The 27946-nt window shown below is 33.9% G+C and overlaps 2 protein-coding genes across 3 annotated transcripts; both read left to right on the forward strand.

The window, feature by feature from the left end:
* The first annotated feature begins 475 nt into the window (after window positions 1–475).
* Window positions 476–8595, forward strand: LOC132299100 (65-kDa microtubule-associated protein 3-like). Of its 2 annotated transcripts, XM_059795556.1 has the most exons (14): window positions 476–800; window positions 1236–1271; window positions 3339–3426; window positions 3593–3799; window positions 3913–4164; window positions 4557–4766; window positions 4858–5013; window positions 5124–5283; window positions 5544–5695; window positions 5791–5878; window positions 6496–6569; window positions 6756–6830; window positions 6932–7199; window positions 7639–8595. In XM_059795556.1, exons 3-14 carry the CDS (start codon window positions 3355–3357, stop codon window positions 8049–8051), a joined length of 2127 nt encoding a protein of 708 aa, XP_059651539.1. In that variant the 5' UTR covers window positions 476–800; window positions 1236–1271; window positions 3339–3354; the 3' UTR covers window positions 8052–8595. The 2 variants fall into 2 exon arrangements, with proteins under 2 accessions (XP_059651539.1, XP_059651538.1); XM_059795555.1 differs by lacking the exons at window positions 476–800; window positions 1236–1271 and having other exon boundaries at window positions 3192–3426.
* Window positions 8596–11962: 3367 nt separating this feature from the next.
* LOC132299101 (AT-hook motif nuclear-localized protein 7-like) lies at window positions 11963–26964 on the forward strand. The gene is made up of 7 exons (XM_059795557.1): window positions 11963–12072; window positions 12479–12540; window positions 13533–13988; window positions 16858–16925; window positions 23632–23763; window positions 25589–25753; window positions 26103–26964. Exons 3-7 carry the CDS (start codon window positions 13559–13561, stop codon window positions 26364–26366), a joined length of 1059 nt encoding a protein of 352 aa, XP_059651540.1. The 5' UTR covers window positions 11963–12072; window positions 12479–12540; window positions 13533–13558; the 3' UTR covers window positions 26367–26964.
* Window positions 26965–27946: the final 982 nt, after the last annotated feature.

Here is a 27946-nt window from a genome sequence, read left to right on the forward strand (position 1 = left end):
AATGCATTTTCTTGAAATGTTTGATAATGGTACTCTATCAAATAAGGAATAATTTTTTTATAATAAATAATAAAAAGGGATAAAATTGGCTAACAAAATGACTACTTAAAATATAGAACCTCTCTTCCTTAGTATAAAAGGATTTAGTGAACTAAAATGTCTGCCATTTAAAATGAATTTTTTAGTTACCAAACATAATAAAAAGTAAATATTTAAAATAAAAGCTCAACAACACTCTGTAACCAGCTAATAGTTTATGTAGTATGATTTATGACATTTACGACAATTATGATTTATAAGAAGATAGCATGCAATCCTCTATAAAAGAAATAATTAAATTTTTAAAAAAAATTTACTTGGTTTTAATGCCATAGTTTCACATAACTTAGAATAAACAAGAACGTAAAAATTTTCAATCGTGTCAGGGATAATTTAAAAACATAGAATGACAAACCAAAAATAAGAAAAACCTTTTTTTTATTATTTTTAATTTATTTTTTTTGAAATTCAAATGTAATATAATACCGCTCAATCAGCGTCCGTTGAAATAAAACTACAACAGGAATAACGCTCGTTATGTTTCCTTCCTAAAACAAACGGCTCATTTGCCATAATTCATTCCCCTCTCCTAGGCTCCTTCAAATTCGCTCTTAAACACACACACACACATTCGAAAGGGCGTTACGCTTTCTGTAGGGTTTGAATAAATCTCGACCAACCTCTCGCCGGGTAAAGAATTCTCCGACGGCGAAGTTGTATTTTTGCGGCGACACTTGAAGTGTTCTCCAGTGACTGCAAAGGTCAGGAAGTTCGGTGATTAAGTCGCTTAATCAGTCTTGTTTTGACTTGTCGTTGTCGATTGAAGTTATGCTCTGTTTCTGTTATGTGATGAGAAGATAGAGGAAAAGAAAATTTTGCACTGTTTTACTTGAATGATTTTCTAGGTCTTGTTGGGAATGGAAGAGGATTAATTGCTGGGAATTAATTTTGATTTTATTTCTTTTTTATACTCGCATTTTCTTACCGATCAAACAGGGCATTAGCTGAATTTTCTTTGCTTCTTATAGTGGTATCATAGTGTGCAACCTCGGATTTAGGGCATTGATGATCTTCATAGCATGAACGGATAAAATAGTGTGTGTGTGTGTTATGAGAAAGCATTTAGAAAGTTACTGTTATTTATTTCAATTTTTTTTTACCTAGTCTGATTTTTCGCGCTCTAATATGATTTACAGGATCAGAGATAGTTGGTGACCTTAACTGATCAAGAGGTGTGTGTATTTTACAAGTTTAATCATGCTATATAATCGTGTTGTGGTAATTAGTTTTAGTAGTAGTATTATAGTATTTCTTCACTTCTTGTTGGAATTACCCTTTGAAGGTTTTAGATTGTTGTGATAACTGGTTTGTGAAGTTGCTAGTTTTCATGTCAGAGTCAGACCCATTGTGACTATTAAATTATGCTATATTTGGATAAAAAGAATGATCTAATAGAGTAATACCTACAAGACATTTGATAAAAACTTTTACTCAATCTTTTATATTAGGTGAAAGCATAGTCTTAGTTATTTCATTAGACCATTTGAATGTTCCTATTATGGAGCTCTTTGTCAACCAGCTAGGTCAAATATTACGAACCTATGATTTAAGGTAGTATAAAATACTTGATGCTCAACACGTAAAACATGCTTGTCACTAACTTTTTCTGTTTACAAATTAACATGTATTAAACATTACTTATCTATTTTTAATTTATTTACTCTTTTAATCTAGAGTTTTCTAGTATTAATAAATTGAAATCTTGAGATCCCCTAAATTGTTATTAGATCTTTTAGATATATTATGTACCGATGGTATGCGCTGATATCAGTTAATAGCTGTTAACACTCTTTGGGCTGAGAATGTAAATTTGGTCCATCTGGCTTGGTCAATTAAGTAGAGGATTTTTTTTAGATAGTTATATAATTTATTTACTTTGAAGTTTGAACAATATAGACCAGACAGGTCCTGGGCACATGAAGTTGCCAGGGGTCTGTGTTTTAGTTTTAATCTGATTTTGGCTCCTTACAATCTTTCTTGTTATATGCGTTTTAATCTCAAAGGACACTGAGTTTTTGATAATCTTCATCTTGTTTATTTATATAAATTTATAATCATGTTGCTGTTCCAATGTGTTGTGTGTGTTTCTTTTTCCTGGATGAAATGAAATATTGTGTGGATGTAAGTGTTCTAATATTTGCAGTTACATGTGTGTTATGAAAATGAAAATTACATTAATTATACTATGAACTATAGAAATTCCTTTTTTGATTTAGTGAATTATCCCATCTTTATATGAAATTTTGAAGTATTTGACTCCCCCTTCCCATTGGAGCCAACCTTACAGGATTTTCGCTGGTTTATCCAGTGCACGTTTCTGGGAGCATGTGCATGCGACGAGGGCATTAGTTTAACCTATAGGTGGGGTTACCCGAAAAGGTTTGGAAAGTTAGCTCAGAACGGTGAAGTTGTGTACTAATCGTAATAGTCGCCCCTCTATTTGATAAATTAAGCTAATTGATAGATTTTGTTTAGTGCACAAAGGATTACAATATATATATGTGTGTGTGTGTGTGTGTGTGTGTGTAGGCTATGTGGAAGAGGTGTAATCCTTAGCAGTAGCAGCAGCACTACCAAGAGGCCCATGGTGGTATGAGGGTTGTAAGCAAGAATTTTTGAATTATAGCAATCAAGAAATTTGTTTTAAGATGTATGAATAGAAAGCCTTGTTGTGAAAAAAAGAGGGGATAAAATAATCACAGAAAGAGATATTAGGGGTGACCCATTGGTAACCTACTTGAGGAAAAGTTCACTTTTCTGATTTGGTCATGGTCTTAGACAGGATGAAATCAATGAAGAAGCTTTTTTAGTGATTGAAGACTTAATAAGGAGTAGAAGCAGCCCAATAGGGTTCATGGACATATTATAGTAGTGAGAGGAGCTTTGAACTCTCAGCTTATTCTGGAATATTTAAGATGTCAATTTAATCAACTGTTGAGATAAAATGTGCAATTCAACTCACCAAAGCTGGCATAAAATTGAAGACTCTTGATAATGATCAGAAATATTTATTCTCAAATATTTCTGACATGTTGTCTGTGATCATCCTTTTTTCCGTCTTATCTGACATATCTTTGCTCTCATCTACGGGATACAAGTGCTTTTATTGTGATGCCAATTGTTGAATTTTTTCTTTTCTTTTTCTTTCCCCTTCCCTGGTTATTATTCGCTTGTCGAATGTTCTCCATGGATTACTTTTGTTTGAGATCTAAGTGGTACACATTTTTTTTTCCTTTCAGTGGCAATTGTTTCAACATGTATAATTACCAAAATAATCAGCTTTTGCATACAGAAACGCCGTGTGGATCTCTCCTATCTGAGCTACAGGTTTTATCGAATTCTTGTTGATCCTTGTCATTCTATACATCAATCACCTGCCCATCCGTTTTTCTCTCCTTTTCTAGTATGCGTTGTTGAAATGTTTCCTGCATAAGCCTTTTCCCCTGGGATACTGTTATCCAGTATTTTACCTCATAATTTTTGTTGAAATCAGAAAATTTGGGACGAAGTTGGCGAGCTTGATGCTGAAAGGGACAGAATGCTCTTCGAACTAGAACAACAGTGTCTGGAGGTTTACAGAAGAAAGGTGGATCAAGCAAGCAAGTGTAGAGCTCATCTGCGGCAAGCATTGGCTGACTCTAATGCAGAACTTACTTACATATGTTCTGCAATGGGTGAGCGACCAGTACATATAAGGCAGGTTAGGAATAGGATAGAAGAATTAAATTTCATTTTTGTATGTTTTTAATTTTTTTCTCTTGGTCATCTATAGTATTTTTCAATTTTATTTAGAATTTTATGCAATTTCTGTAGTTTGAGCAGAGTGCTGGAAGCTTGAAAAAGGAGCTGGAAGCCATTATGCCCCAACTAGAGGAGATGCGGAAGAGAAAAAGTGAGAGGAGGAGCCAATTTGTCAAAGTTCTGGATCAAATACGGAGCATCTCAAAGGAGATTTATAGATCTACAGAAGATGACCTTTGCACGACGGTTGTCGATGAGAGTGATTTGTCCTTGAAAAAACTAGAAGAACTACGCAGTCAGTTGCTTGCACTCCAAAAAGAGAAGGTCTGATTTCCATTTTTCTTATTTTCCTTGTTTCATCTGGTCACGGTTCTCGTTCATAGTAATTATTTGTCTGTTTTGCATTTGATTGAAAGTGGTAATAATAGAAATAATAATAATAATGATAAATAAATAAATAAAATTTGAGAAAACTTGGGATGCAAGCAGTTATACCAAACCTTAGCATGAATTTTGTAGTTTGGAGAAGGTTCAAAAATGTCTTTTGGGTGGTGAACAGTATGAAAAAACAGAAATTGAAGGAATTTTTTTGCAGCATTTTTTTCCCATCCAGTTTCATTTATAGAAGTCATATTTTGTTCAAACCTTTTGAGTTCTTAAAGAGTGCTCTCACAATGAACGCTTCTTTAACTGAATTTGCTTGATCTTTCTTGCAGAGTGACCGCCTAAAGCAGGTGCTAGATCTCCTGAATACATTGAATTCGCTATGTGTGGTACTTGGTATGGATTTCAAGGTTACGATTAGTGAGATTCACCCGAATCTGGATGATTCCAGTGGCACAAATAACATTAGTTCTGACACAATTGAGAGGTTGTCTAATGCAATCTGTGGTTTGCAAGAATTGAAGCTGGAAAGAATGCAAAGGGTCAGTGTTGGTCTAAAAAATGTGTCTCACTCTTCCTTATGTTGCTCAATGATTTTCTGCCTAGCAGTACTGACCTTTGTAGCTGCTTCAGCTTCAAGATCTTGCAACTACTATGGTGGAGCTGTGGAGTCTGATGGATACACCTATTGAGGAGCAACAAATGTTTCAGAATATTACAAGGAATATAGTTGCTTCAGAAAACGAAATTACTGAACCCAATCTTCTCTCAGTGGATTTCCTAAACACTGTATGTAATTTGTCACTTTACAGCAGCAAATTTTTTTATTCATCTGGTTCTTTGCTCTACAAAGAGTTTATATTAGCGAGTAAACAAGTTATAAGATTTTTTTTCTGCAGGCTGAGGAAGAAGTGCTGAGGTTGCAACAGATGAAATTAAGTAAAATAAAGGAGGTTCTTTTGAAAAAGAGGTCCAATTTAGAGGAGATATGCAGGAAGGCACACATGGTTGATGAAGCACTTAACACAATGGATGTTTCAGTTGAAGCTATAGAGTCTGGTGAAAGTCTTGTCCAAACTGTTCATAGAATACTAACTACATAAATTTGTGTTAATTTATACTGGAAATATTTCTAATACTGCAATACCGAATGTTGTTTTCTTTTAATTTTCCACATGACCGACATCAAGCTGTGTTATTCAAGGAGGGAGTGTACACTCTCAAAGCTTGTTTGTGATTTAGCTTTTTGGGTTATATGTTATTTCTCTTTTCACTCCTATTTCTTCACTGTCCTTGATAATGCAATTATTAATTTGCAGGAGCAATCGACCCTTCATACTTACTGGAATTAATTGAGCTTCAGATTTCAAAGGTTAAAGAGGAAGCTTTTAACAGGAAAGACATACTTGACAAGGTTGAGAAGTGGTTGGCTGCACGTGAAGAGGAGTGCTGGCTTGAAGAGTACAACAGGGTTGGATACTTTTGTTGCTTTCGTGATTGTGAATATTATGTAGTTAAATTTCCATATTCCTGCTTCAGTGTTCTAAAATATGGTGGTTATAATAGGATGATAATCGTTATAATGCTGGAAGAGGTACGCATCTTATTTTGAAGCGTGCTGAGAAAGCTCGGGCTCTGGTTAATAAAATTCCAGGTATGCATCTTTGCTTTATTAGCAACAGATCCTTTATAGATGAGTCTTAGAGGATAAAATTATGCAAAGCTAGGTTGACCCTAAATGATGTCAACCACAATGCGATTAGTTAGAGGTTCAGTTTGTGTTTAATATAGAATTGACCTGAGGAAAGGAAGATTGATTTGCATAGAAGGTAAAAGGCAGAGGTGGACCAAAAATATATGGGATGAAGTGATACGAAATTATTTTAAAATATTAAATCTATTAGGAGAAATGGCTTACTATAGAAAAGATTGGAAAAAGAGAATCCATGTGGCGACTCCGTTGGTACGGGATAGAGGCAAGGATGATGATGATGATGATAATTCTTTTGCTTTACAGAAGAATTAAGTTTGTACAGTGGGAATTTGCCATCCCACTAAGAGAAGCCGCAGTTAGAATTAGTTTTATGTGGTTGCTAAAGAAAGCCATTTGAATTTATTGCTGTGACATCTGTTCATAAACATTTGCGTAATAAAATCATGGACAGTCATTTTGGCACATATATTTTCTCGCTCAATTAGATGTATATAGAACATCTTCATTATTCTAATTGGCATTTTCATGAGTTTCTTGTTCTGCTTGGTGTCGGGCAGCAATGGTGGAGGCATTGACCTCAAAAGCAGTTGCTTGGAAGAAAGAAAGAGGAGTTGATTTCTCATACGATGGTGTAAGCACTCCCTTTCGATATGCTAAAATTTGTTATATCGACAATTGACAGTCATTTTGTTTTCTACAGCCTATATTTTTAAGTTGTACTTGATTTAGGTTGATCTTCATTGTTTCTTACTTGTTTGTTATTTTTCACTGTTTATGCCAACTGGTCTCTCTTTATGTGATCTCTGTTGTAATTTAGGTTCGTCTTCTTTCTTTGCTGGAACAATACAGCAACTTAAAGCAGGAGAAAGAGCAAGAACGGCAAAGACACAGAGTATGGGCTTTGTTGCTTAACCAATCGTTCATTTATTTTAATGATTTTTTCCCCTGAATATGACCAAGTTTCTCTATGCACGATTCATTTATGTATTTTAGGACAATAAGAAGCTTCAGGGACAGTTGATGACAGAGCAGGAAGCACTTTTTGGGTCAAAACCAAGTCCTTTAAACAGTGGGAAAAAGGTTTCTACAACTTCAACAGGGTGTGCAAGTAATAAAAGATTCTCGCTTGGAGGAGCTATGCTTCATAACCCTAATGTTGGGAAAAGTGCTCTCCGTTCTCGTCCCATAACAAATGTGGTAGCTTTGCACTACAGTTCACGAAACGACCATCAATGTGGTAGCTTTGCATCTCTGTCTTCTGGTAATTATTTTAAACTGTATTCTTCCAAGTATTTTCCCTTCCTCTTATTGTTGGTTGCACTCAACTTGCATCTGGGCCTTTAAAACCAAGCTCCATTAACGGGCTTGTCTCTCTGAAGCAGTGGAGGATCTTTTATTGTCATATGGGCTTTGTATGAGGAATTCATGAAAATCACCACGATCTGTTGGTTTAGACCAATTGATGATATCAAAATGTTTCACCATTATTTTCTTTACAAATAGTTTTTCTCCTACCAAAAAGACATGAAAAAATCGAACTGTTGGAGATTTATGCAATAGTTGTAACAATTCACCATGCAAGGGAAACTGTCTATTCCTGGTTGGTTACAGTCAGTGCATCCAAGACAATTGTGATTGTAAACTTTCATGAATTTTCATCTGCATTTGTTTTCACTTGTTTGGTCTGAATTTTTGTGCAGGAAAGAAAAACCTGGATGTCACTGGTCCTCCGGTAAAGCAGCACAACGTCAATGCATCAAATGCACTTGAAATTGATTCGCCTTCAGTTCGTAAGCCCCTCTCTCCTGTATGCTCTGCATTATCATCTAAGGCCAACGCCGCAAATATGCAAGACCAGAACAAATCACCAAATGCACTTCAGAAAGCAATCCCTAATAACAAAATGCTAGTTGCAAGTCCGGGTAAGATTCTTTCCGGTGTTGATGAGAACGAAACCCCGAAGAAGATGCCAATCCCAATGCCAACAACTCCTTCAACAGTCTCGAGTGCAATGCAGACAGCCACAACCCCAGCTACCCCATTTGTTCATGGTGGTGCTGAAGGTATCGAATACTCTTATGAGGAGAGAAGAGCCGGCTTCATCCTTGCTTAACCGCATCCATAGATCAGTGTTGCAACTTGGAACTTAGCAACAAAGAATGAGCTAGTATATCAATCCTCTTGCAGTTTCCTTTAAGTAACCATTCTGGTTTTCATGGCTTCGTTTTTTTACTTTTGTATAGCATAACAAATACTGAAGTATTTTGGGACTTTTTAACAAAGTGCAATATGTTAATGCAAAAGATAATTAATTGAGTCTGGAAATCTCTGCTAATGTGACCAGAGAATATGAAAGGTTATGATTCCGAATCCGAGAGATTGGTTTTTGATTGTTTTGGGGAATATAGGCTGGTTTTAATTTCTGTGGTGGATATCAGGTTACTACCTTGTTTTTTTGTGATTTTTTATTGTATTTTTCTTCTTTGTTCTTTTGGCGCACTAATGTGAATTTGAAGTGTGTATAAAGTTGCTTGTCAAGCAAATAGGTCCTCTGTAGCTTTACTTGCCTTTTTGGTTAGAATTCAAGATTTCTACTGAATTTGCTTTGGCAAGTTTTAGCTTTAGTTTTAAAAGATGGGTAAATTTTGATTTGGGAATCTCAGTAGATTTATAAGTATAATACCATAATATACATCTCTCTCTCTCTATCTGTATGTATATATATATATCCTTTTGTTTATTTATGAACTCAACTCTAGATACTAATGCCACGACATGAATTGGGAGATCTGGGAGGAGTGTCCGTGCTTCATAGTTAATAACTCATAACCACAATTAACGGATATTTCATCAATTAATTACGGTTATTTGTTTATATGTATTGTGTTTGGGCTTAGCCCTTGCTGACTCTGGGCTTGTTTTGTGTCCCATTTGGGATGTTTGGCCTAAGGCCCTCCTTTGTATTATCTATTTTCATATATTCAGTTGCTTAAAATTTAAAAAAAAAAAAAAAAATCTGCCCATCATCAGCTATTCAAAACTTTTAGATAGAAATCATATTGCAATATATATAAATACATATTTTATATGGATTCATAGAGTTACAGACGAATGTTATTTACTGTAATTTTTATGGGATAGAAGTTTGCAAATGCTGCCCTCATTCATGATTCATCTATCTAGCTAAGAAAATCAATTATTTCAACAAAAATAAAATAAAAAATCTTAAATCTAAAGTATAAATCATTCTTCATTCAAACGACTAATTTATTACATAAAGAATTCTCTAAAGCGAATGATAAACCGATAGTATTATATATCCAACATTAATAGATAGTTTTATATCTGGTCAAACAATAATTGTATCATACTAACCCAAAAAAGAAAGCATTAACGGTATCATATAATATTGTATTTTTAGGCATATTGTTAAATTTGATGATTAATTAACAAGTGTGTAATTAATGCATACTTTATTAAATAATAGGATGCAACAAAGGGAGAATATTAATGCATACGTGTTTACAAACTTATTAGTGAGAATATTAATTTTGCTGTTTTTATTCATGATTCACCTATCTAGTTAAGAAAATCAATTATTTAAGAAATAAAAAATAAATAAATAACTTAAATCTAAGTATAAATCATTATTAATCTGCACAGGTAATTAATTAGATAAGGAATTTTCTTAATACTAGAACATAATCTCGGTTCTAGAGCAGGTTTTAAATAACATGTAATTTATGAGAGATTACATGTATTCCATATTAATAAAAAAAATTTAATAGTTTTATATCTCGTCATCAAAAAACCACATTAATGGTATCATCTATCCGACATTAATTAAAAATAAAATTGATAATTTTATATCTCGTCAAACAATAATAGTATCATACTTATCGAAAGAAATATATATATTCACATTAATGGTATCATATAAAATTGCATTTTTAGATATATTGTAAAATAATATGATAAATTAATGTGTGTAATTAATACATACTTTATTAAATAATAGGGTGCAAAAAGTGAGAATATTAATACATACTTCCTTACAAACTTCTTATCAGTGAGAATAATAAGAAAGTCAATTCTTTTTTTTTTTTTTTTAAAAAAAAAAAACCTTAAATCTAAGTATAAATCATTGTTAATCCACACGGGTGAATTCATTAGAAAAGGAATTTTCTGAAATGAACAGTAAACTCAATTTAAGAACACTTGAAATTAAATAAGATGTTAATGATTACACATATCCGACACTAATAAAAAAAATTAATTGTTTTATATCCCGTAACGGTATCATACTTACCGAAAAAAGAATACATTAATGGTTTCATAAAACCGACATTAATAAAATAAAATTAATATTTATTGGAAAAAAAAAACACAATAATAATATTATATATTTGACATTAATAGAAAAAATAATAATTTTATATCTCGTCAAACATTAATGGCATCATTCTTACCCGGAAAAGTATCATATAATATTGTATTTTTAGGTTTATTGTAATATTATGATGAAATATTTTTTTTTCCTAATATTATGATGAATTAATAAGTGTGTAATTAATACAACTTTTATTAAATAATAGGATGCAAAAAGGAAAACAAGCTGACAATGCAGCGAATCCCTTCACAATAATTTATTACCCCCCACTTCCCTATTGTATTATCTCAAAAAAAAAAAAAAAAAAAAAAAAACTCAATTTACAGGTCATTAGCATAAAAGTGACCCCATCTGTTTATAGCTAAATTTTTTTTAAAAAAAAATAAAATAAAATATATTCCCTTAGACTATTGAAAAATTGCAGGGATGACCCTAAAGCATAAGGAACAAATTAACCCTCAACTATACAAATATTACATATTGCCGCCTTTTAGGTCACGGATTAAACATTTTCCAGCGATCAGAGTCACCTGACTTTGGTTTTGCATTTGTTGGCCAAAATGCCCGGTCATATGACCATTTTACCCCTTGCTCTATAAGAAACAATTTGCTATTGCAATGTAGTTTGACAACGTTGACCATTCTCAGTGCTTATTTGATCAATATGGCTGTTTGTTTGACTTCATATAAAACTTGGAAATCCCTAGGATATATATATATATATATATACACACACACACATACATACGATGATTCTATATATATATATATATATTGAAAGGTGAGTTATTTTCAATTCAAGAAACCATAAAACCAGCAATATTCCTTTTTCAACTTCTCAATCTTAAACTAGTTTTTTGGACAAAAATTTACAAAATAATAAATAAATAAATTAGTGGTGCAATATTTTACCAACACAATGATATAGGCGTTTAAAGGCATTAGTTCAATCTTCTAAACAATTGTATTAGAGTCAGGTTGGTCGAAACAAGTCCAGTAGTCCAATTAATGACCCGTCGTTTTTTTATTTTAATTTTCAAATAAAGGATTGTCTCAAAAAAAAATATATATATATAGTCTTCACAATGTACTTTTACATTTTCCTCTCTAATATAATATGATCTTCATCAATAATTTTAACTTGATTGAGGATATTATAAATATTTTACACATGATATTTTATAGCTTTTACGATAAATTAACAAGTGGGGATAAATAAGTAATTGTAACACTTTGACGGTAGGATAATGTACTTTGGTGGATGACCCGAAGGGGCAATATGTAATATTTGTAAAGTTAGGGACTACTTTGCTTCAAAATATAGTTAATGGGACATTTTGCAATATTTAAATAGTTTAGGGATTTTACACTTTCACCTTATAAAAAAATCAAAATTCAAATATATATATATATATATATATATACACACACACACTTTCTTTTCAAAATTTTCATTTATTATCAGAATACTGTTTTAGCCTTTTGACCATTCCCTTGAAATTTCATTTATTTCACGGACTTCAAATTCCTCTTAAAAAAATTTTAATTTTCATTTATGGAAAATGGTAAACTTCTTTTCGTTATAAAAAGCGGATTGATGAGGCAATTGTTCAACTTAATACTTTCAACAAAGATAGACTCTCTCTCTCTAGTCTCATTTCTTGGTAACCAAAAACCAATTCACTAGCTAGCCTCATTTTTCGGGAAAAAAAGAATTAATTCACTCCTTAGCCTCATTTTTCAGGTAATGAAGAATCAATTCACTCGCAACCCTATTTAATTTAATTTAATTTAATTTTATTAATTTCAATTCACTCTCCGCTACTCACTTAAAACTGTCATATAATTTGCAAACTCAGAATAGTAAGTAAGGGTGTTTTTGATGAAATAGTCCTTTTATTTTTATTTCGATATATATATATATATATATATATACCCACATATTTATGTATACATAATTACATAGTAGTATAACTTGTATATAGATTTCACTCACCTTATATGTATAAATATGTGGACCGGTTTTTTTGGGCAACTTAAAACATGTTTTTTTCGCCGGAACAACGGTTACTTCTGAGAAAAAAAAAAACAAAATTTCTTTGTTTTTTTGTTGATTTTTGAAAATTTTGATCTGTTTGTGGGGTGACCAGAGGACGCCATTGGAATACTGTTCGAGCTCTGCGAGTTTGAAAAGGCTCTGACAGAAAACAGTGTAAGTTTTACTGCTTTTATATGAACAGTTGATTTTGAATTTAGAAGTTATTGCTACAGTTTGTGGTTGTGTTTGAAATTGATTATGTGTAGATTTCTGATTTTACGTTTGATTTATTATATGGGTTTGAGGGTTGCATGTTTAATCTTTGAGGTTCAAACGAAATGTCGAGTATGAATTTGATTTTTTGGTGGGTTTTGGATGATTTTCTACTTTTTATTTTTATTTTTTTTCTTCCTCTTCCTTTATTATTATTATATATATATATATATATTTTTTTTTGTGCTATGGACTTTGGATGGATTTTTTTCCTTCTTTGAAGATTTAATTAAGTAAATGTCTGTTTGAGTTTTTTTTTTTTTTTTTTTTTAGCTTCATACTTATTTTTTGGTTGTAGATTTCCTTTTAATTTAGTAAAAGTCGGGTTGAGATTTTATTTATTTATTTATTCTTGTAGTCTACTAATTTGTGTACGCGTCTGTGTGTGTGTGTGAGAGAGAGAGGAGGGGGGGTTGTTATTTTTGCATATTCATTTTTTAACAATTTGGTTAAGATTGTATTACAATTTTGCTTGTTTACTAATTTTGTGTGTGAGAGTGAGAGAGAGAGAGAGGGGGTGTTATTTTTTCATAATTAATTAACAATTCGGTTAACATTTTATTACAGTTTTGTTTGTTTAGTAATCTTTTGTGTGTGTGTAAGTGAGAGTGAGAAGGGGGGTTAATAATTTTGTTCAAGATTTTATTACTAATTTTGGTTATTTTTGCATATTTGTGCCATTTTATTTGGTAAAAGATTTAATTATAGTTTTGTCTTCTTTACTAGTTTTTTGTGTGTTTGAAACTAAAGAACATGTTGAGCTTGAAGAAGCTTCTTTTACTGTTTCTATATGATGAAGTACTGGTTTTGCTTGAAGGTTTCTTTCTTTTTCTTTCCATTTTCGGGGTTTTGTTTTCTTGATGTTTGATGAGTTTCTTTCTTCTATGTGACAGATAATTGTAGTGTTTGATTCAACCACATGGAAGTCACAGAAGGTATCAGTGCAGGAGTGATTCTGATTGGAGCTGAGACTCCATCAAATTTTCATGTGGCGCCTAGAACGGTAAACCCAACCGAGGTGCCTGCAGCACCGGCAGTGGCTGCAATGCCAGTGAGCATGGGAATGCCTGGAATGGCTGAAAAGAAGAAGAGAGGTAGACCAAGAAAGTACGGACCAGATGGGGCCCTTTCCAAAGCATTGTTGCCAATGCCAATTTCTTCGTCGGTTCCTCCACCTACCGGTGACTTAGCCGGAAAGCAGAGTACACAACCTTCTGGTGACTTCTCAGCCAGAAAGCAGAGTACACCACCTACTGGTGACTTCTCGGCCAGAAAGAGTAGAGGGCGGCCAAAGGGTTCGGTGAACAAGAAACGACATAGAGTTGAGTGGGAGAATTCAAGTAATATTGGTAAATACCTTTAGCAGCTGATTTCCATTTTAAATTTTAGCATTTTAATATCTCAGATTTTTATTTATTTCATTGCCAAGAAACATACTCACACCCTACTCAACATCCACTTTGTCCCTTTGGTTTGGTTCTGATATTAATGTCAAGAGCTTCATTTTATCTTTCGTGATTATTTACAGCATGTATTTGTTTTAGCTGCAACTTTTGTTTGGACTTGGGATTTGAGTCATCCATTTGAGGAGTTGTTAATATTGAAGTTTATGTGGGACCATTTCATGTGATGCTTCTGTTTGGATCTGAAAGTAAATGTTTGTTTCTGGGGGGACAAAGGAGGTCTTTTAAGCAATTGGGGCAATTGTGAGGATTATTCCTCCTGGACTAAATCTGTTACTTCTTGCCATTTCATGGCAAAATACATTGATATGCAAGCTAGCTCAAATTATAGTGTTAGTGAGTTATGCAATCACAAGTTCAGATGAAATAAGAGTTGTTTCAACCCTCTCTGGATGCCAAGTCCTGATTAACTAAATTCAACAGACTATGTTGCATGTTGCTACAGAATTCTAATGCCTATGACAAATGTGTGTCAAATTTTGACCGTCTGATTTAATGTAAAACTTTTAAGTCCCATTGTCCTTTCTAATGAACAGGTGCTAAGCATTTGTCAGAAAACTAGTTATTTAATTGGCACCAATATAAACAAAGGCCTACTCCCTCATTTCCTTTTCTTTGAGTGGTGTAATGTACAATTAAAGTTATGAGCTCTCTAATTTAGATAGCAGTAGACAAGATTGGCTCTCTGAGCAAAATTTCTTCTCCTGTCCAATACATTCGTATAACTCTAATAATGACTGTCACTTTGCAAATAACATTTTGATATTCATTATCTATTAAATTGCCAAATCTTCTTATCTGATTCGAGTGGTTTGAACTTTCGCTGATAAAGGCCATTAAATTCTATATTTGGTAAAGGTTTAACCTTTGAATTTGAGTTAAATTTATTTGCTTCAGAAGTTGAAATTATTTCTATAAACTTGAAACAAGATTTATTTATTATTAAATCTACTTAATTAATTAATTATTTTTTTGCTGAGCTGGGGGGAACCAGGGAGGGGATAGTGCAAAAAGCCTCACCTGGTGAAAAATATGAATTTGGAATTTCTTTTTAATAATTTGTCCATTTTTTTTCCCATTTCGGTAATTTTTATGAATTATGAATAAGTAAATTGTTACTTCTGAGCAAGTAAATGGTACATTTTTGTACAATGACTGATCCATTCCTAGAAGCAACGAGTACATTTTTGAACAATGACTGATCCATTCTAGAAGCATTGGGTACCTTCATTTACGAATATACTGGTCGAGTAGTAGGGTTTAATGAAATGGATGTATGGCTATGGCAAGGAGGGAAAGAACAGTAAAGATTTATAGCTTTTGGGTCTAATTTGACATAATCGTCGGAAAGAACACTTAAGAACCATAACTTTTTTACTCTAATTTAATACAATCTTTTTCTGTTAACCTAGGGACAGTAGAATATCTTTCTCACAGGAAAGGATTTGAGAGAGTTATACAATCCTGAATATCTCTAGCATTATTAGCAAAAAGAAAAAAAAAAAAATTTCAAATGTTCAGTTCCTTTGCAACAAATATGCTAATAACTAGCACTAGCCTGAGAAAATAGCAGCTTGACACCTGGAATGGAGTAAGCCGTCCCCAAGGAGGAGTGTTTATCCCTTGCAAAACCTCAAATGAGACTTTTGGCTTTTATTCCAGTAGGATATTCCACAACCTAAAGAAATAGAGTATCACGGCCTTCCTGAATTCAATGAATTTCAGCGATTATGAAATTGGGATTAGTTTCCAGGAATTCGTTGAATTTTATGGATCTTAAGGGATGCATACAGTTGAATTATTTATTGCCTTAGTTATCTAGTAGAATAAACCTTATTGGGCCTAAGTTGAAGCAATTCTTTTGACCATGTGGGTTTATCAATAGAGGTCATATTTTGACTAGTTGGTATGCAAATACTTGATAGTTTTTGTTGAATATAAGTGCAAACATTGTTAGTCATTTTTTAGCATATAGTTGGTTCTTGGTCAAAAAAATTCAGGTGGTTGTCTTGTATACTCCTTTTCTAAAGATGGAATCAGTAATATGAAGGTAGGCTTTTTACTCCCAAGTTTATCATTTATGAGTTTTGCGCACCGTAAGGTGATGTTGGGTTGAGTATGAGTTTTACATGAGAAATGAAAAGCCAAACCATCCATAATAGTTGAAGAGTGAAATATATACCAGGATTATATTTGTTACTATAAATTTTTATTCAAATATACTTTGACAGGAGCTAGATAATTAAGATAATATACCACTAGGATAGAATAGCAAACTTATTCTCAGCATGTGATCTGGGCATGTGAGATGATTTATGACCCAGCGAAGCTGCTGTTGTGGGTGATTTATTTATTTTCATCTGTGCAGATATAGATTTTGTCACAACTAAGGAAGTCCAGAATACCTTTCAGTTCTTTGCATTTGCCACCTTCTCCAAAAACTATTTGTAACTTATCAAATTTAGCTTGTAAACTTTCCATGAATCTCCAGTTGTCCACTATCTTGTGAAGCATGGATTCTTACAATGTTGTTGACGTTGTTTTTGTTGTTTTCAACATGAAGAGACATACAAACACTGTAGCCTTCTCAATTTTGGTGAATCTCTTTACTGTCACCTTGCCATGGTCATAGAAAATTCTATCCAATCATAGGCTCCAGGGGAGGGGAGAATACTGAATTTATAAATTTGCAGATTTTCTGCATAATCTATAATTCAAATGTACTAATAATTTTCACACTTCTACTTTGATGTAGGTGAATGCTTCACACATACTTCTGGTGCCAATTTTACTCCTCACACGATCATTGTTAATTCTGGTGAGGTATGTCTGACTAGAAAAGAAACAAGCTTCATTATAAATATCATAATCTTGGTTTTGGATTTTTTTCATCACCTTGATACCTCTTGCCGACTACGTGGGGTGAAATATATCTTGGCTATTACTCCTTTTTAAAGTTTCAACCATGTACTAGTTTTTTACATTGTCTGCATTTTTAAATCTTAATTTGTGATGGAGAGTTTTCTTTGTGGGATCTGGAAATGTCTCCCTGTTCTTGGAATTTGTAATGAAGGCTACTAAAATAAGAGAAGATGAAGTTGAACCATGAAATTTTTTTTTTGTTTAGCAGCACACAATATGAAAAATAAACTGGTGTTGCCTTTTGGAAACAAGTGTGTATTCTTTGGTGATTGTTAGATTTGTATTGCTCAAGAGAGATGCAATTATTGTCGGATTCATATGCAGCTTTCTTTTCTCTCTCTCTTTTTTTTTTCCTTTGGCAAGTAAAATCCATCGAGCAATACCAAAAATGAGGACCCACCACAGGCCTTCTAATATGCAAGATTGTCTTTCCTTATATTTTTCCGTATCTTCCCACAAGATTATCTTAAATTTTTTGGATATGTTTACCTTTTGTATTGGGGTGTAGCAGTCCTTATATGCTTGATTCACTTTTTTGTTTTTGTTGGCTTATGGGCTGCATGTAACATTAATCGTTCTATTTTTCCTTATCTTCCCACAAGATAAGCTTAAACATTTTTGGATGTTACCTTTTGTATTGGGCTGCATACAACATTAATCGTTCTTTTGGACTTAGATGGCTACATCAACAGATCCAACCTTCCAATTCTAAGCGTGAGCAACTTTTTATTGCGCTAGGGGCAGATGTTAGAGTTTACTCTCATTCCTAGAGGAAAGGGGTGGGGAGCAAGTTGCTAGAAACCAATTTTTTATTGCATTTTTGAAGCTCTAGGCATTTATAATTAAAAATCCTAAACATAGATAAGATTTTCAGATGTTCATTTTTAGATGAAATGACAATGAAAATGGTCATGTAAATCCTTTAGAAACAATTAGAATAACTTATTATTTTTCTTTTGGTCTAAATTTTTGTAGATATCCTCGTCTTTTTTTATACGTGTAACATTGTCTAAATTTTTTTGGATTAAAAGTTGGATTTTATTGAAATGGATACGTAATAATTCTCGAAAATCAAGGTTGATTTTTGGAACAAATTCCTTTTTTTTTTTTTTTTTTTTTTTTTTTTCCCAATATTTTTTTTACCTGCGCATTTCAAACACTCTTTAAAATTTTTCCTATGCACGTCTCCAATTTTGTAGAACTTTGAACTTATTATAAAAAATTTCCTATCATGTATTTAATTTTTAGTTGATATCCATTCTGGATTGGTAATTATTAATGCAACTATAACTAGTTGCCCAATTTTATTACAATTCCCTGTATAAAAAGTTATAACATAATTTTTTTTTTATTACCTTTTGTCTTTATCATTATTATTGTGCTATTTGTAATAAATCTCCATTTTCATCCTCATTGGGATTGTCATCATTATCATGACCATGATGATTGAGGTGAGTGGCCAGCTGACATATGTGCATATATTTAAAGGTGTGTTTCTATGTTCTCATGGAGGTTCGATTACAAATGATTAACAATTAGTGAATTACTATGCTTAAGTAATTCATCATAAATTTATAATATACATTTTGGGTTGATGAAATGGGCTCTCCTAAAGCTGTCATTCTTGGGGGTTTGAAGGTTTTGTCAGGGGGCAAGGAAGTCCCTTGGTGGCACGTCTATATCCTATTGGGGTTATTTTGATGGCCTTTCCCGTTCATGTGCCTCTGAAGGATTATAAAGACTTGTGTTAATATCCGAATATTGATTCTTTTGTTTTTGTGTGTGGGATTGGAGAGAGGGGTGTTGCCCTCATTATGTAACAATATCAGAAACTGTGACGTGAAATTTTATTGACCTTGCACACCATCAGATGCCCTAACTTGGCCAAGTCAGACGAAACTTGGCCGACTCGGTCAAAACTAGGTCTCTTGTGTGATTTGAAATCCCAATGTATATCAGTGAATATCAAACTTGAACCTGGTCGAGTCCGTTAAAACTCGACTGATACACAGACCTTCAACTCTTAAAACCATGTCCTTGGCTTCAACCTTATATAAGGAAAAGAAGTATAAAAATAAAAATTAGGAACTTCTCAAAATTACCAATACGGTCCACTTTCCTGTTCTCCTTGGTGCTGCAGTCCTAGGCTCAATCAAGACCTAAAGGGTGAATCCCAGCCTAGAATAGAGAGAGGGTGAAAGTTGGGGTTCACGATTGTACTTATAGTGAGCGTGTTTCCAAACAACCCCAAATCTCGGGAGGAGAATGCATTGGATCAGCAGGTGAATGCCGTTTATGTGGAATCTGAGGCCTATCAGAATGACGCCGGAGCATCCCTTGCCAAAGCTCAACCAACTCAATGTTATTTAGGCTAAGTTTTTTTAGAAAATGCAGAATGTCGTTTTGGGTCAACTTTGTAGCTTTGCTGATTACAGCTGGAGAAGAATTAGAAGAAGAGTTATATATGGTTGGAAAGCTCTATTAGTCTGCTTTCAAATTCAAAAAACTGTGCGCAATTTAGACATTCCTAGGAGTTATGGATTTTTTGGTAAAGGGCAATTTTGCTGACTGAAAATTCTGAAACTCGGGAAATTGATAGTTTTTGGGCTGCTCATCTCTCTTCTCGGTTCCAGCACATTTTGTTGAGTTTCCAAGTTTGTTACTTTGATTTTTAGGTCTTGTTTTGATGGACTTTCAAGTCCCTAAGTCTTTAATAAGTTTACTTAGAGTTGAGTCAAAGAAGTCTTGTGCATTTTCATTTTCTTCCTTGGTCTTTATGTAGTTTGTTTTGGAAATCTACCTATTGTTGGAGGGTTGTTCCAATTCACTATTTAAGCCCCTATTGACTTTTAAGGAGTAGTTCTTCTTGTTATCCTTACTCTGTATCCCTTTGGTGGATTCCATTGGGTGGTGAGTAATTCTATCTTTCTTGTTCACTTGTGTTACCTCCTATTTTTCCATAATTTTCCTGCATCAATTTGGTATCAAATGATGAAGAGGAGGAGGTTAACCCCTTCAATCGTGCCCAAAATTTCTCATCGAGCGAAGAGGCTTCTCCTCGTTGTCATGTTCGAAGGAAGACAACATCCGGATGAATTCGAACAATATTATGATATAAAAGTTGAAATTCCAGAGTTTGAAGGAAGGCAACATCCGGATGAATTCATTGATTGGCTCCACTCTGTTGAAAAGGTTTTTGATTTTGAAGACATTTCGGAGCACCGTAAATGGAAGTTAGTAGCCATCAAATTGAAGCAGCATGCCTCCATTTGATGGGATTACCTTAAGAAGCGACGAGTTCGTGAAGGAAGGAGTAGAATTGTAACATGGGAAAAAATAAAGAAGGAATTAAAGAGAGTTTCTGCCGGAGAACTATCAACAAGATTCTTTTCTTCAATTTCACAACTTCAAGCAAGAGGATGTTTTGGTTGAAGACTACATTGCAGAATTTGAACACCTTATGATGAGGTGTGACGTTTCCGAGGAGTTCTTCTTGTTATCCTTACTTTGTATCCCTTGGGTGGATTCCATTGGGTGATGAATAATTCTATCTTTCTTATTCACTCGTGTCACCTCCTCTTTCTCCAATTAAAGACTTGGGAAGAGTTGTCTGGTGAACTCCCCTAGCTTGAAGAAGCCAAAGCTGCAGACTCGCTTGAGCAGTCTAAGTATATGTGGGCCGAGTTCAAGGATAAAGAGCGTCGATCAACTAACTTACCTTATCTCAAAAAGACATAATATGCACTCTAAAAGGAATTAGTAGAGCGCAAGTCTTAATGCAAATTTCCATAATGGAAGACAAATGAAAATTTATCCATATATATTCTTTTTAACATACAAGCTTTACTTTGACAATGAAAACAACAACCACCACCACCAAGTATTTTTTCCAACTACTTGGGGTCAGCTACATGAATTCTACGTTTTCATTCCTCTCTGTCTATAAGGCCATAGCCTTTGTCAAACCACATGTGATCATATTCTTCTTTTTTAACTTTACCTACGTTAATTTTGGTCTTCATCTTCCTCTAGTATCACTCTCAATGCTATGTCACTCTTCCTAACTTGCTCACTTAAATGTCTTCATTGTACATGTCCAAACCATCTTAATTGATTTTCTCTCATTTTATTTCCAATTGTGCTACTCCTGTTGGAGCAGGATAAAAAAAGTGGCTATCACATAAATAACAATATATTCATTGTTAGAGGATATCATTAATATAATAATATTCCAAAATAGCATAATTTAAAAAATTAACAAGAAATTACGAAATCAAGGCTTAGAGGTGCATAATAGCTTCTTGAAGATAGTTGAAACCTCTCCTAGGTGCAATTGGATTTTCAAATTGGCAGCATTATCATCGGGATTCAACTAACCCAGATTCAACAATTTAATGTCCATAGAGTGGCACCCTCTATGAACTCATGTATTCATCTTTGTCCAATCATTCGTCCAAAATAACATATAATGTTGAGAAATTATACTTTTAATGAAAACACTTATATTGGTGTGTATATCAAGCATATAAGTTGGAAAAGTTACCAAATTAGAATTCCTAGAATTCCCTTTTTTTTTACTAGAAATATGATTGGAATTTAAGATCCCGTTGTCAAATATTCACCGGATCCTCACTGAAATCTTGAGTTTGAAATCGACTTGGAAACCCACTGAAATCTTGAATTTGAAATCGATGAGGAATCAATAACTTAAAATCCTGAATAAAACGTCAGAATCTCTCCGGATTTTGGACTTTGTCAATAGAAATTGCATCAATTAAAAGTGAAAATATTAGCTTCATCATGCGTGACTTGAACCTAGGACCTCTTGTGGCAAATTTGGACTTGGTCATTAGAAATTGTATCGGTTAAAAGTGAAAATATCAGCTTCATCATGCGTGACTTGAACCTAGGACCCTATGAAGCACGGACACCCCTCCCAGGGGTCCCGTACCAGTGTCAGACACTTCTGTGAAGTGTCCAGAAATTATTTTTTATTGGACATGGGGTGGACACAGCTGGGACACGGGGTGGACATGGCTGGGACACGCGGAGGACACGTACCGGACACGGTGGGGTATATTTTTTAATTTTTTTAAAGAAAAATGGGGTACCTAATGTAATTTTAGAAGTTTAACTCTTTTGATTCTTTTGTTTGAGATTTTGAACTTCTACTTTTATTACATTTTATGATTCAATTATGTTTATTTTTTTATTTGATTCATTCATCTTAGTACTGGAATTAAATAAACTAGCAAGAAAAACATATTGAAATCAGAACAATTATATTTGTGGATGTGTGTAAAATGTAAACTGTAAAGTTGCTGATAACTTTGCTTTGTTCTTAATTAATTGAAATATTTCTTTTATTGCAGTATTTTTTGGGGGGAGGTTAGATTTATGGTATTGTGGATTTTGAATATAGGGGGGAGGTTAGATTTATGGTATTGTGGATTTTGAATATATATATATATATATATATATATAATTTTATAGGCGAATCCCCGTCGTGTCCGTGTCTTATTTTTTTGAAATTTGCCGTGTTACCGTATTTGTGTCGTGTCGTACCTGTGTCCGTGCTTCAGAGACCTCAGCGTTACTTGAACCTAGGACCTCTTGTGGCAAATTTGGACTTGGTCATTAGAAGTTGCATCAGTTAAAAGTGAAAGCATCAGCTTCATCATGAATGAATTGAACCAACGACCTCTTTTGGCAAAATGGAAACTCAAAGTCTCCATATACCAACTAGGCAACTTGTCATTTGTGTCATAAAATTAGGAATTAATATATTTAAAGTCATTTCAGGAGATTTATAAAAATAAATATATATAATTTTGAAACATGTTCGAATAACTCCAACCATCTTCCGAATGTAATTATTTCTAATTCTATCATTTCTAGTCTTATCGCACATCCATCTCAACATTTTCATTTCTGCCACACTTTATGCATATGTTGTTTCCTAACTGCCCAACATTATGTGCCATGAAGTATGGTCGGTCTAATAGTTCGATAGAAATATGCCTATCACACAATATACTAGATGCACTCCTCCGTTTAACCCATTCTGCCTTGATTCTATAAATAACGTCATCTCCTATTTCTCTTTTATTATTAATAATTGAGCCTAACTAACAAAAATGTTCACTTTTTTGCACCTCTTCATTCTTAATCCTTACTACATCTTTATTTGTATTTCTAGATTTACTAAAGTTACACTCCATGTATTCGGTTTTATTGCTACTTATTTTAACCTTGCTCTCTCCAAACTTCCAATTTAGCATTCACTCATTCTCTAGGCTCATTGACTAAAACTATATCATTGATAAATAACGTACACCATAGACAATGAGAAATGCTATGATTCTTGTGTGGTGGATGGACATAATCAACCAGCTCATCGTCATTTGAAACATGCATTGCAATAAAAATATGTTCTCTCAAAGATACAAAGATTCTCCATACGTGAGGAAAAGATGAACAAAAAAATGAAAAGTCATTGAATATAAAAATTCTTAGTACATAGAAATGATTTATATAATGCCTTCTTAACATTTTATTGGTTGTTCTATTATAAAATTTTATCTGTGTGTTTATTTTGGTTTCGTAGGATATAACAATGAAGATTATCTCATTTTCTCAACAAGGGCCACGAGCTATCTGCGTTATTTCTGCTGTTGGTTCAATTTCAAATGTTACACTTCGACAGCCTCATTCTTCTGGGGGTACTATGACCTATGAAGTATGGCACTCATCTTTTCTTCTCAACAATTTTTTTACTTATAAGTTTGGGTTTCCTTACAATGAATAAATTTCTTGAATAATGACTGAACTGTTTATTGATGGCTTTGCTGCATACCAAACTTAATGTGTTATAGTGCACCTTTTATGGGTCTGATTATCTAAATTTAGGATGTGATATTGAATGCTTCATTTATAGAGCGTCTCTATTAATTGATATATTTTACAATTTAATGAAATAAAGGGGTATTAATTGATATATTACCGAGCTCTGGTGCCGCCATGGCAGGGTCCTGGGCAGGGAGGACTTGAGACAGACCTAACTTTTGCAATTATTCAAGGTGGCTGTTTTGAGGCTCAAACTTGTACCAGCGGCACTGATGCTTAAACGTTTTACCAACTGAACCAGGCAACAGCTCCCAAAATTTAATGAAATAGGAGGAATTAACTCTATTCAGTGACTTCCTAAACCAATTTTCCTCGTGATATTTACTTAAAATAGGTAATAGTTAAACTCCTCATTAACTGAAAGCAGTTAAAATCATAGTAATTATCTGGATGGATCTTTGACAGTGCAACTTTCATGTTGCACCAAACTTTTCTCCATGAAGAGACAGAAAAATATGAAGCATAATAGACTTTTAAAGAAGAACATAATGATTTTATTTCTTGTCAGATAGGGTCATGAGCTATGTTACATGGACTCCACTATCTGGGCATGGATATGTGTTCTGGGGTAAGATTACTGTAATTCCCAAATTGTAGGTTGTAAGTACAGTCAGATTGTGTTATGCGGCTTATGCCTTGTCTTTCTTCTTTTATTGCCTTGAACAAAATATTGTCAAAGCCTCAGCAAGTCCATCATAAGTGCTTCACCCATTTTGGAATGTTTATGTAATATTGGAACAGATCGGGAAAGCATCTTAGAGATCTTCTGAGGAGTTGGGAATGTCTCTCTCTGCCTCTGGCAGTACTGGGTTCATAGTTTATTGCAATGTGTTTAGCAGATATCCATCCTTTCCTTTCGAGTTAGACATGACTACTACACCTATTGTGAAGAATTTTCTTTTAATGAATTACTAGTGTTCTCGCTAGCTTCATTTCCCCCCCCCCCCCCCATTAAGTAGTTGATTTTTGTCTCCAGGATTGCAGTCCTTGGTTATTTCTTGGGTTTCCGGTTTAAGTCTGGAAGATTTTGACAAAAAATGGACAGTTCACTAGTTGATTCTATTTTTCATTATTTGCTCATTCAATATTCTCCAGTAATTTGTCAGACCTCTGTTTTTAGGTCTTTTAAGAGCTTTGAGGTGCTTTTAGATCTTCATTGTTGCAATTTTTTTCCGTTGTTTTTTGGTTCATTATACTTGTGGAATAGGCCTATATCTAGAGGCCTTAAAATGTTTATGATGAAGGGTGGCAAACTTGAAGGATAGTTTTACAAGGAACTGGGAATAGGAGCTGACTTTCTCTATTTATGTATACATGTGTATTCGTATGTCTTTATACTTCAATAATTTTTTATGAGAGGGATTCATTGAGAGGAGGCTCCAAAGAGTTGAGTTTAAGCTTTGTTGAAGGGAGCATGAGTGAAAAGAAAGATGCTGAAAGAGACCAAATTAGCTAATTGTGCACTAAAATTTTGGCTCAACTTCCATATCGGAATACATTATACAAGCAGTTGTATTTGACTTTGAACAATGGCTTATGTATGTTTTAGCAGCTGACAAGTGAAGCCGCCATGGTTGCATTAGGTCATGTTCTTTAGCCAAATTTATGACTTTAATTTTGTTATATATGGATAACCAGATCTCTTCAATTTCTTGTAGGGATGTTTTGAGATTATCTCACTACAAGGGTCATTCACCCCAACAGAGGTTGAGGGATCGAAATTTGGTAGGGCTGGTGGCTTGACCATATCGTTGTCAGGCCCTGATGGCTGTTTCTTAAGGGGCGCACTTGGAGGAATACTTATAGCTGCCACTCCTGTTCAGGCAAGTTCTTTTTTCTTGGAAAAGACAAGGCTACAAGCCTGGTTGTTTCTCTCTCTTTCTCTCTATATATATATCCATATATATAGATATAATTTTCTTTTTTCTTTTCCATTGGGGAGTTAGAAGGGAGGGGTTGACTTTATTCTATTCAGACTATTTGGTCAATGAACATGGCTGTGGAGTATATTCCTAACCAAATATAGATAGCAGGATGTTTTCAAAATCATCTTTGGCGGTTGAATGATATTACTCTCTTGAAGTCCTTTTGAGTGATATTGGATGGAAATTCCCTAATTGTGTGATGAACCATGGTTCATCACTTTTGCTGACCCTTTTCTTTTTATTTCAGTTAATCCTGGGCAGTTATCTGCCAAGTAATCAGAATGAGCCAAAACCCAAAAAGCAGAAATCTGAGACTAAGGCGACTACAGCTGCTCCAAGCTCTGCTGCTAATGCTTCTAATGTGAAGAAGCAGAAAAATTCAGCAGCCCAAAATCTGAATTTTACTCCACCTTCTACATTTGGAACGGATAACTGGGCTGACATGCAGCAGACAATGCAAGACCCCGGGAAGTCCACCACTGACGTCAACACATCTTTGCATGGAGAATAATCTGATGAACCTCACCAATTTCCATATTTTTAGCCTTTCTCCTGTATCTTCTGCATTATCATCTAAGGCCAACACTGCAAATATGCAAAGACCAGAACAGAACACCAAATGCACTTCAGAAAGCACTCCCTAATAACAAAAATGCTTGTTGTAACTCCGGGTAAGATTCTTTCTGCTGTTGATGGGAACGAAACCCCGACGAAGATGCCAATCCCAATGCCAACAACTCCTTCAACTGCCTCGAGTTGCTGAAGGCATCGAATACTCTTACGAGAAGAGAGGAGCCGGTTTCATCCTTGCTTAAACGCATCCAAAGTCAGTGTTGCAACTTGGACTTGGCAACGAATATGAGCTAGTATATCAATCTTCTTGCAGTTTCCTTCAAGTGACCATTTTAATTTTCATGGCTTCTTTTTTACTCTTGTATAACATGCAAATACTGTAATATTTCAAAATATTTTGTTAATGCAAAAGATCATTAATTGAGTCCCAGAAAACTCTGCTAATGTGACCAGAGATTATGAAAGGTTATGATTCCAGATGTGAGAGATATTGGTTTTTAGTTATGGCTCATCCGACGTGATTGATATCCGGTTACTACCTTGTGTTTTGTTATTTTTTATTGTTTTTTCTTCTTTGTTCTTTTGGCGCACTAATGTGAATTTGAATTTCTTGTCTGGATCTTGAAGAGAGTATGTTTCAGCATGTGTGTATAAAGTTGCTTGTCAAGCAAAAAGGTATTTAGGTCATCTGTTGCTTTACTTGCCTTTTTGGTTAGAATTCAAGATTTATACTGAATTTGCTTTTGCAAGTTTTAGCTTTAGTTATAAAAGTTAAGCAGGTTAGATTTGGGAATCTACCAGGAAATTTCTAAATAGAAGACCTTATAAGTCTCTCTCTCTCTCTCTCTCTCTCTCTCTCTATATATATATATATATATTCATGCCTCAACATGAAATGGGGGACCACTGCTTTTTTCTAACTTATGCTGGTGTTGACAGACTTTGAAACTGTTGATTGTTAGGTCTTTTTTTGGCACTCTCTGTCTTGCATATACGCTGGCTGGCTTGTTGCTTTATAGGAGTACTCTTTAGCATTAATCATGTGAAGCAACACAATGTCCATATTCACCTACCAATCATATGATTGTTTTGCAGTTGAACGTTGTTTTCATTATATATTAATGTTGTTTATGTTTGGAGGTAGTCATTACATTTTGGGTTTGAACTATCTTGATTTCATTTATGTTTTCAATATATCTTTGGTTTGGAAATTTTAAAGGGTTATTTTATTTATTTATTTATTATTATTATTTATATTTTTGGGTAAGAACTCATGATTAGAATACTATTAAAAAGAAGTGGATTATTATACATTTGTACTAGCATGTGAAATCAATAACATTTTGAAGTAAAGAAACCAAGCACCACACATACTAATATATGTATGTATATATATAATATAATGTCTGTGACCTTGACATTGAAAAGCAAAGAAATTGAGAAGTCCATTGAGTCGGACCATTGTGACATTGTCCATACCACCACGTTGAACTTGTCTTATGCCACGTAGACTTATTA

The sequence above is a fragment of the Cornus florida genome, unplaced genomic scaffold (genome assembly GCF_030987335.1).
Source record: "Cornus florida cultivar Cherokee Brave unplaced genomic scaffold, ASM3098733v1 CherokeeBrave_3.0.0_Hap2_Chr03, whole genome shotgun sequence".
Taxonomy (NCBI): domain Eukaryota; kingdom Viridiplantae; phylum Streptophyta; class Magnoliopsida; order Cornales; family Cornaceae; genus Cornus; species Cornus florida.